This window comes from Chenopodium quinoa, unplaced genomic scaffold (assembly GCF_001683475.1).
Source record: "Chenopodium quinoa cultivar QQ74 unplaced genomic scaffold, ASM168347v1, whole genome shotgun sequence".
NCBI lineage: Eukaryota > Viridiplantae > Streptophyta > Magnoliopsida > Caryophyllales > Amaranthaceae > Chenopodium > Chenopodium quinoa.
The window spans coordinates 2,920,185-2,930,952 of record NW_018745003.1 but is presented as its reverse complement, the minus strand read 5'-3'; the positions used below and the strand labels follow the sequence as shown (position 1 = coordinate 2,930,952).

Here is a 10,768-nt window from a genome sequence, read left to right as displayed (position 1 = left end):
CCGGAAATCCTACTGGTCTTCCGGAAATTTCAGGCGGAAGTCATGTTTAACGGGGTTTTTTTTTTTCTCGTATGTGGTATTTTTGTTGTTGTCGTATTTCGTAATCTGTATTCCGTATTTCGTGTTTAACGTATTTTTGTTTTATTTAATTTAATTTTAATTTTATGGATGTTTGTGTATGGATTTTTGTTAATTATATTTTTAAGGATTTTTGTTTGAATTTTTTTTTTTGTGTTTATGGATTCTTGATTTTTTGTATATTGATTAAAAACAAAAAAAAATAGTTTCTTTGTTAATGTTGTTGTTTTGTTTAATGTTGTTGTTAATGTTGTTGATGTTGTTGATGTGGAAGTTGTTGTTTTTGTTGTTTTTGTTGTTAATGTTGTTTTTAAGGTTTGTTTTTATTGGTTTAAGTTTGTTTGTTAGTTTTAGTATTTTTACTTTTCTTGCGTTGTGGTTTATCTTAATTTTTATTTGCGAGGGCTATCATGAGGCCGGAGAAGGCTAAGAGACCAACCAACCTGAAGATGTATCGGGTTGAGTTTCCGACCGAGATGACATCATCTTTGTGGAGTCGATTTGTCCCTGGGTTGTCGTTCAGTATTGTTGTTGGAGCATTGATTAGACTCGGCGGTGGAGGTCCCACGGTTGCCCCTGGTTACATGCAGTGGTTTTATCGATTTTCCCATCCCCGTATTCCTCCGGGATCGTCGTCGTTTGACCAGGTTCACCGGCTGCCAGAGAGGACTAACACGGACTATGTAAGTGCTATCGCTTTTTTATAGTTTATATGTCATTCATACTACTGTGGTTTACCTCCTTATTGTGTTGTTCTTTTAATTGCAGTGGATGGGTCGAGCGATGGAGGTGTTATGCCGGTCGGTCGATGAGCGTGGGCACATGACGCCGGACACCATGGCAATGGCTCAGCAGCTGATAGCGGACTGGAAGGCGATGATCGGGCTGTGACCGCACTTGTCTTTATGTACTTCGTATTTTGAGAACAGTTTTTAATTTTTATTTTGTACTTTTAATTTTCGACACTTTTCATTTGTACTGTGTTAATTTGTTACAAATTCCTTCGTTTTATTTAGTTTGGTTTATTGTCTTAATTTTGTACTGTATTATAATAATTACATAAAAAAGATCACAACAATTTCAATAATTACATAAAAATGATCACACCAATTACTATAATTTGATTACAATAATTTGATTACAATAATTTGATTACAATAATATGATTACAATAATTTGATTACAATAATATGATTACAATAATTTGATTACAATAATATGATTACAATAATTTGATTACAATAATTTGATTACAATAATTCGCGCACAAAGACCACATAAGTCTATTTACTAGTTGAATAGAGCATCCCACATGTTCCTCCGCGCTTGATAATGCTGATCCCATCCGTGAACACTGGGCTCGTGGTTCTCTGTCCACCATCCTGCGATCGGGGGAAGAGGTGAGTTCTCTGCAAGGTCAAGACAGATGAAGTAGGATGCGCCAACAGTAGCGATCGCAAATTCACGAGTGGGAGCTCTGGCTGTGTTCCGCGCACGCAACGGTAGTACAGTGAGACAAGGGTAATAGCAGTTAGGTACGGTACCGACACCAAGAATAATAACCAGTGCGTTGAACCACGTGGCAATAGGAAACAGATCTTGTATTGCAACCATCCAGTGTCGTGAATCAACCGCCCCGCCATCCCATCGGATGCGCTCCACATTCAGTGATACCCTGCCTAATCCGTAAATTCTCTCGTACAAACCATGGTGAGAGCCGACCTCATTCTCTATGATTTCACGGGCGTTATACCAGTTCGCTTGACCATCGAGGAAGAACTCTGCCACACAACAAAATCCATAGTTACCGTCGCCAATGACATCTTTCCACCCCGTGATATAAGGCAACATCGGTCCTAGCAGCAGGTGCAAATACCTGCATTGGCTGATGTCACCTAATTCTTCGGCGTCTGCACAATTGTCATGTTTACGATATTACTATGTAACATAATTGATTATAGTTGACAATAACACACCGGATTGAGTCGTACCTGTTTGCTGTGCACCGGTTTGAGTGTTTCGACGATCCACATGTTCGAAGTAACTTAGGTTACGCCTTGTATCATTGTTCCTTCGGCGACCTCGAACGTTGTGGTTCGCTTGCGGTTCTTGTTGATTTGAATGGTCTGGATGCAGCTCCTCCTCAATGATTCGAGACACATTTCGCAGTACAGCGCGATCACTAGCGACGACCTCATCAACCAGGGAACGGAAATGTGCAGCTTCCTCGTTCGAGTCGTTGTAGAACTCAGGTTCATCAACACCGTCGCCGATGACCAAGGTCTTCCAGAACGGATGAATTTGACTTGTATACAGGCCTGTTTCGGCAACCAGCGAATCATATATCCGGCAAGCACACGGCACACCGTGGGTCACTGGCATTGCACATCCGCATCGCTCGTGCACTTGGTAACTCAGCTCTCTCATCCGCTTCGTCTCGCCATCCAGAACCTTCAGACAATGGTGGGACACCCTGCCATTAATACGAGACAGTGGCAACTGTCTGTACATCTCACCAATCTTCGACCTAGACCCTTCCAAAGAGTGACGAATGGCAATGATCTGATTGCCAATATGACAATGCACTCGGGCCCACACAGTGTCCAGCGCTCCTGTCAATGATTAACATTATAAAAAAACCGTTACGATTTATAAGTAAAAGAACTAAAACAAAGTAAATACTGATTACAGACCTGTTGAAGATTCGAACCACATCTTTACAGCCAAATGTTGACTCTCAACTCTGCACGTACGTGCTCGTGTTACCGAAGTGCAGCACCCGGTTCGTCCAGCATGTCACGAATTTGACCTTATGACAGAGCCAGGTTCTCTCAACATATGTAATCACATTCGGGAAACTAGCCCACCGAGTTTTCAGTTTATCTACGGCAGAATCGTAAAGCGCCTCGGTGGTAGCATCCATGACACGTTTCCAAACACCGTTCTTGAATTGGGCCTCGATCTTCTTGTTCTTGAACATATTAGTGACCCGGGCCTCCACGTCTTTGTTAATGTGCTAACGACACAGAAAATGCGCCGTCCCAGGAAACACCTCTCTCAATGCAGCACAAAGACCGAGCTCACGGTGCGTCAAAAACACCAACGGCTCCTTATCATACCCTATCAGCTCTCTCAATCTCTGTAGAACCCACCGGTAGCTATCCGTGCACTCGTTGCGCATGAACACGTAACCCACTAGGAAATTCTGATTTGTGGGTGTGACGCCAACTATCTCAAAGAACGACATCCCGTACCGGTTGGTCTTGTACGTAGAATCCATGCCGATCACATGCGGGTACGTGCGTAGTATGTTCACCGTTACAGGGTGAACCATAAACGCATGTTGGAGAACGCCTTCCTCATCGGCCTTGACCCAGAACAGATACTTGCTTTCTCTCGCCAGATGAAGAAACTGTTGGACCACTCCTCTCCCGTCGGACATCTCTGCCCTCAAGTCATTCCGGCAATTGTAAATATGCCGGATGTTTGGATGATCACCGGGAAATTGCTCTGCAATGGTCGCCATGATGTTACGCGGCGCAACCTTCGACTTCGTCAAGTCGCGGACAACCTTCTTTGCATCCGGACTCAGGCCACTAATCTTACGGTGACCCTCCGGATAAACAATAGTTGGGTGATTATGGGTCCCAGTTGCGTCGTTTTTTGCCCGGATCCTCCAACTATCGGTAACAAGCACGTAGTAAATCTTGATGTAGAACGGACAACCAATAGCTTTCGTTTTTGTGTCCCTCCGAACTGCATTCTCGAGATCCCTCGGCTGACTCTTTCGTCCCCTATCACACCTCAAATACCGGTAAGGCCTACCATCTCTATTTTTGCAATAAGATGCTTTAACAAGGACAAATCCCAGATTTAGGGCAACAGCATCCGCCCAGTCAGCGGCAGATTCGAACGTTGGAAAGACCGTGTCCGTGACAAAATGTTCACTGTAGTTCACACATTCGGCGTCGTTTTCGTTATCCGAACCCTAAAATAATAAAACCATCACAATATAAATAAATAATTATAACTACAGCAATAACAACACTAACAACAATAATTGTTTCGGGTTTTTCTGATGTCCTGCGGGAGAGTTACAATTCCGAGACTGGAACCGGACGCCTGTACCTGCAAAATAACGGAGACTCCTGAGAGCTCCGCCTCCAACGGTCAAGTTAGTACCTGATTAAGGAGTAATTAATACAGAAATTAAAGTAATGAGATTTCTCTAGGTGAGAGTGCTTAGTGTTGGTAATCTGCGTCGTTAGCGAGATTAGCCGGTTGTTAATAACTCTGTTCTTCTCTGCTTGATCTCTTGATTATTCGATTCTTTTCTGTTGTGTGATTAATGAGGATTAATCGAGTATTTATAGCCTTGAGAAGCGTGCAACTCTCTAGGTTTAAGGTAAACCTAGGGCTGATCAGGCCTCTAGACTGAATTGGGCCTTGATAGCCGGTTGTCCCATTTGGCATGGGTGGACACGTGGCGTGTCTATAGTGGTCCGTAGAGGACATATCTGTGACTGACACGTGGCAGGCTCCTGTTGTCCTTCGTGAAGGACACGTGGCGGAACCTGGTTGGTCCACTTGTCAGAAGGTGATTGGTGGATAAAAACCCCCTAATCATTTGCCCCTCACAGGTGGCACGTGACTGGTCACGGGTCGCCTGTGACAGGTGTCGCACGGTGACAGGCGACGGCCTGTTACAGGTGTCATCTTGCAAACGGCCGAGAGATTTTCCCGCCCACATTTTGAATTTGGAAGCGACCTTTCGCCTTCTCACTTTGCCTATAAAAGGAAGTGCTGACTTCGGTCATTTTCACATTTGAGAACTTTGCGAGAACATTCGGACCCCTGAACTTGCTCTGACATTTCGGACCTTTTCTGCCTACCGCCTGTTCTGACAAGCCGACTGACCCGAACTTTCAGGACTTCATCAACCGTCACTCGTTCAGGTAACTTAGTTCTCTTACTCTTAATTTTCTTTTTATTTTTTGAAATGGCACCATGGAAGCACACGACACGCCCTAAGTTAGTGATCAGCCGGTCACCAGGGACGGCTGAATCTAGGACTAGGAGTGCCGCCTGCCCTTTTCTGGACCCATCTTTGCCCTTTATACAAAGTCCGACTGTATCTGTGTCTATGCAGAACGTGATGGCCAGAACAAAAAAGACTGCTATGATATCAAACTCAGACGACTCCTCCCAAAGGGTGCTCCTTAGTGAAACATCTGACCAGGCGCCAGATGTAGAACGAGGCGACTGTCAAGCTGACAGTTCTGAGAGAGGGGCCAAGGTGTTCCCTTCCCATCTTACCGTGGACATGTCTAATTTTCCTTCTGCTCCTTCTAAGGGAGAGGAGGCGGGCCCCTCTAGGAAAGGGGAGGAGTCGTCCTCCTCGGACTCGTCAGAGGACGAGTCTGAGTCCAGTTCTTCTGGCCACAGTTCTCCTGGCTCAGAAGAAAAACATAGCCGCCTACAAGAGGCGAGACGTTCTCATGCAGTTGAGAAGGGGGACAATTGGGCGGAGCCGTCCGCCTCTTACAGAGAGGAAAACGCCCCCTACTACTGCAGGGTACCCCGGGGCCGGATCACCACCATGCAAGACAACGTGGCGAGCTTTATTGCTAACCACAAAATGGGCCCGGAGTTTTTACTTTTTGTGCCGGATCCAGAAGATACTGTCGTCTGGCCGGCTGGTACCAGCTATGGTGACGGCTGCTTTGGTTGCTATGTGGCGGCCATCAAAGCTGGACTGCGCTTCCCATTACATCCGGCTGTTCAGCGGATTTTAGATGGGTATGATCTGGGGTTATGGAAGTTAGCCCCCAACTATTGGGTAAACGTACTCGGCTATGTGGCCGGGTGCGAACTGAACGGGGTGGAGCCAAGCTTTGAGGCTTTCGCCCATATGAACTATCTCAGCCGGACCCCTAAGTCGGGAGGTACCGGCTGGTATCAATTAACAAGCCATAGGGGTTACCTCATGACTAGAGGTAAGGCAAACAAATGGAAGGATTGGCGGAACACCTTCCTTATTATCGAGGGTTCAGACACGGAGCTGAACAAACGCTTTAACAAGTGGAATAGGGATCCGCCTCTTCTCGCAGGCGGCCGCAGCATGCCGCCTGTTCCCCCAAAGGCTAAAAAAGAGATCCTAGACAAAGGACTCTTCAAAGTAGAGACTAGGGTGAACTCTACTTCAGGGGTACGAGAGCAAGTACCCCTAAACTGCGTCCCGAGCTTCAAGTGGCTCTATGACGAGTACTTTTTGGCCGCCTGTGGCCTCGGCAGTCGGTGCTCTAGAGGTAGCCGGCCTGACGAATACTCTGTTTTTTCACGCCTTGTTTACTTGGGATTTTTACTAACTTTGCTGTTTATTTCTTGCAGCTGACGCCATGAGTAAAATAACAGCATCTAAGACTGCGGCGGCCATGCTGCGGGTCTCGCTAATGAAGCAGTCGTATGCCGACTCCCCCAACAAGGAGGCACCCTTGGTAAGCTTTGAAAACTCTTCCCCTTTTAGTCGTCTTATGCATATACTAACTCTTTTTGTTTTCAGTCTGGCACTCCAAGGGCTTCTTCCTCGCAACAGCCGGACCCCAAGGCCCGGAGGACGACTGTTGCAAGCTCTCCTGGGTCTTCCAGGAAAACAGTGGCGGCTGAGAAGCAGCCGGCCACTTCTTCAAAAACCCAGGCGGGGCCGCCTAGATGTATGGACACTCAATTGTAAAGCTTACCCTTGCTTCCTTCTTGATTAGGTCTAACTTGTTTTATCCTTTACTTAATGCAGCCGGCCCCCAGGGACTTGACTTGGTTGAGGTAGCCAAGTCAATGGTTAAAGTAGTTCCTCCATCTGACAGGGAGGCGGTCAGGGGTGCCGGCACCCTTGACCTTGATGGAATTTCAGGGGTCCTTGCTGAGGTATACTTAGTATATTTTTGAGCTTTTGAGTTCTAGGACGCCTGTTAACTTTTTATCTGGAAACTGACGCCTGTTTTTCTTTGTACTTAGGCCCTGCTCCGAGTCAACAGCCTTCGCAAGCCGATTGATCGGAAAAACAAAGAGGTAAAGGCCGCAAAGGCTATGGCCGCCTCCAGCTGTGATAAGGCAATGTTTCAAATTGCCCAAAATGAAGTACTGACCATTGATCTTCTTTATTATCAGGCGCAGGCGACCGCCGCTGTTCGGGCTCAGCTAGAGGCGGCCCAAAAGAAGGTTGACGAGCTGGAGGGGACCGTCACCAACCTTAAAGCCGAGCTGAAACCTCTTCGCCAAAAAATGCACTCTTACGAAGCCATGGAGAAATCTTTGGCCAACGTAAAAGAGCGCCTGGTGAACCAAGAGAAGAGTCTTACCCAAGAGCTCTCGGATAAGGCCGAGCAAGAGAAACAAGAGCTCGTCCGGGAGATGGTGGAAGACTCCGCTCAAATCCAACGCATGACCTGGGAACGACTGTTCCCCAGTGCCGACTTTGCCTCATGGGAAAGAACGTACCGCCAGTGTTCGGAAATATATAATCAACAGATCCTGGCGGCTGCTGAAGAAGAGGCGTTGGACGGTGCGTTGGAGGAGGAAGAGCCGGTTGTGGCGCTTGTGCCACTTGGGGGTAAGGCATCAAAAGATGGTGCAGCTAAGGCCGAGTCCAGCAAGAAGAGTGCTGACCAGGCGGCTGCTGCTGATACTGAACTGCCCCCTTCTTAAGCTTTAAGTATTTTTTCTTTTCACGGCCTGCGTGCCGTTTGCTTTGTAATTACCCGGCCAGGGGGCCGGGGTTTTGAATATTCTGCTGGTCTTTTATGGCCGGCTCATTTTTAATCAAATTTTTTGTTTTGGTTCAAATTTGTCTAAGTATTTGAAATTTGCTCACTAGACCGACTGTTGTGTATGGCCGAACGTTAAGACAGGTACAAATAGTAAGTATGCCGCCTATGCCCCTGGACGACTGGTTGTCTGTGTCCAGGATAGATGATCAGTCGGCCATTTAATCAATCGGTATTCGAACTCTTTATTCAATTTGACCAAGTAAATAGAATTACCTAGTAGCCAGGGAATTAAGTAGGAAAACAAGCGGCGGGTACCAGTTGTTTCCCTTTATCGCCAATGTTGGCTTTTAACTCGTTATTTGTTAACCTAGCAAGAGTATTGGTTGAGAGCCTTTGTTTATTAAAAACAAGTGGACGACTCATACCTTTTAGGCTCCATACTAAGTTTGAGTGACTATTAAGTTAACATAGGAGTTACTTAGTCTTTGTCACAATCTTGATTGAGTAGTAGAGGTATCAGGCGGCGTAGGCCGGCTAGACCCCTTGATTCACCAATGTTTGTTGGCGATTAACTCAATAGGTTATCCAGTAGGAATAGGGGTTCGAGTGCCCTTGTTTGTTTAAAACAGGCGGACGACTCAAACTTTTTGGATTCCATACCAAATTTGAAGGAGTGACTATGAGTTAACTTTGGAGTTACTCAGTCGCCGTCACTTTTGTTTGAGAAGTAGAGGTACCAGGCGGCGTAGGCCGGCTAGACCCCTTGATTCGCCAATGTTTGTTGGCTATTAACTCAATAGGTACCCCCTGCATTTATCCCAAGTAATACAGGCGGTTATCTGACTCAGATGTCAACTGCTACCACTGGTTTGGTTAGTGATAGAGTTATCCTTGTCTCAAAAACGGCTACGTGGTTGCCCTTGGGGACAGTCGTATAGGTGCCGTGTAGTTAGTTTATAGAACAATGTTCCACCCAAAAGGGAGCTGCTCTCTGCGACGAATTTCATCCGGATGGATGCCGTCGGACGCCTGCTATGATGTTGGGACAGGTCGAATTAGTTTTGTAGATTTGATCAGTTGGCTTGGCGCCTGGTCTGATCATTCGGCCGGTGGCCTTGGTAAGTTCTTGGTGAACGTAGGTGCTAAGTAAAAGAAGGGTAGCCGCCTGTTAGGCACAGGATCGGCCAGGCCCTAATCTTTTTAGCTAAGTATTGTGAGTAAAATACTCAATGGAGAGTAGCCGACGGTAAAGGAACAGACGGCATGCCCCTCTGAAGATAGAGTGAAAAACTCAATGGAGAGTAGCCGACTGTAAAGGTACAGACGGCATGCCCCTCATAATACAAAATTGAATAGTAAGTGCAAACTTTATTAAGTAGCTCTTTACTTTACATCATTCAGAAGAAATATTTTTTAAGGTTATCTACATTCCAAGTTCGAGGCAACGGTTGTCCGTCTGGTGTTTCCAGACGGTAGGTACCGTCCCTGACTTCCTCATAGATTCGGTAGGGTCCTTCCCAGTTGGGAGTTAGTTTGCCAGACTCATTAGCCCTACCAACTGCTTCCATTTTTCTAAGTACAAAGTCCCCTACTTTGAGTGGACGCCTGTGTACTTTTTTGTTGTATGATCTAGTCATTCTCAGGCGATAGATCTCATGGCGCAAAACAGCATTGCCCCTCTTTTCAGGAAGTGAGTCTAATGCCAGGCGCATAGCTTCCCAGTTTGCCTCTTCGTCATATAGCATTACTCGAAGAGTCGGCTCGTAGTGTTCTATTGGAAGAACAGCTTCTGCACCGTAAGTTAGGAGGAATGGAGTTTCTCCAGTCGCCCCTTTTTCAGTCGTCCTAATGGCCCAGAGAACATGTGGTAGTTCATCTGCCCATAGGCCGCCTGCTCGTTCAATCTTTTTCTTGAGACCGTCTGAGATGATTTTATTAAAGGCTTCTACCTGGCCGTTTGCTTGTGGACGGCCGACAGATGCAAAGTAATGTGCAATTCCTTGGTCTCCCAACCAGCTTTTGAGAACAGGCGTCTCAAATTGGGGACCATTATCAAAAACCATAGACATGGGAACCCCGAACCGAGTGATGACGTTTTTCCAAATGAATGAAATTAAATCTTTCGTCTTGATTCCCTTTACAGCCTCCGCCTCTACCCATTTAGTGAAGTAGTCAACGGCAACAAGTATATACCTTCTGTCGCCTGTAGCAGGCGTATATGGACCCAGAATGTCCATGCCCCACTTAGCAAACGGTAGTGGGCTGTGAATGGTAGTGAGGTCAGTAGCCGGACGGTGAATTAATTTGCCAAACCTTTGGCACTTGTCACATTTTTTCACCATCTCCATTGCATCTGCTTCCAAAGTAGGCCAAAAGTAGCCCTGCCGTCTTGCCCTTTGAGCAAGCATCCTACCACCTATATGGGAAGCACAGAAACCAGAGTGAAGATCATCTAGTATCTCTCGTCCCTTTTCAGGAGTAACACACTTTAAGAAGGGTTGAAGGTACCCCCTCTTGTGAAGTTCTCCCTGTATCATTTCAAAACAGGAGGCTCGTTTTTTCAGTGCTGCCGCCTGTTGAGGATCATCCGGCAGTGTACCGTTTGTCAGATATGCCCTGATTGAATCCATCCAGGTTGAGCTTCTGTCTAGGATTCCAATAGGATTTTCCTCGATGCTTCTCTTCTCCATTACTTCCCAAAAAACAGTTCGAGGAGTATCGGAGGAGGCGGATGATGCTAATTTCGAAAGTGCATCTGCCTGGTTGTTTTCTGATCTCGGCACTTGGATCAGATGGAAATCCTCAAGGGAGCCGACTGCTTGTCGGACCGCCTGTAAATACTTGATCATGGCCGGATGTGTTGCTTCGTATTCGCCGTTGTACTGACTCACTATCAATTGTGAATCAGAACAGGCGTCTATTTT

At 46.3% G+C, this 10,768-nt stretch overlaps 1 protein-coding gene across 1 annotated transcript in view; it reads right to left on the bottom strand.

Moving 5' to 3' along the window:
* Positions 1-3,094: 3,094 nt before the first annotated feature.
* The window catches only part of LOC110708129 (protein FAR1-RELATED SEQUENCE 5-like), a 34,109-nt gene continuing 26,435 nt past the window's right edge, over positions 3,095-10,768 (bottom strand). Inside the window, exon 2 of the mRNA XM_021886237.1 lies at positions 3,095-4,066. Coding sequence (XP_021741929.1) covers positions 3,095-4,066 — 972 coding nt within the window. The remainder of the gene's footprint in view (positions 4,067-10,768) is intronic.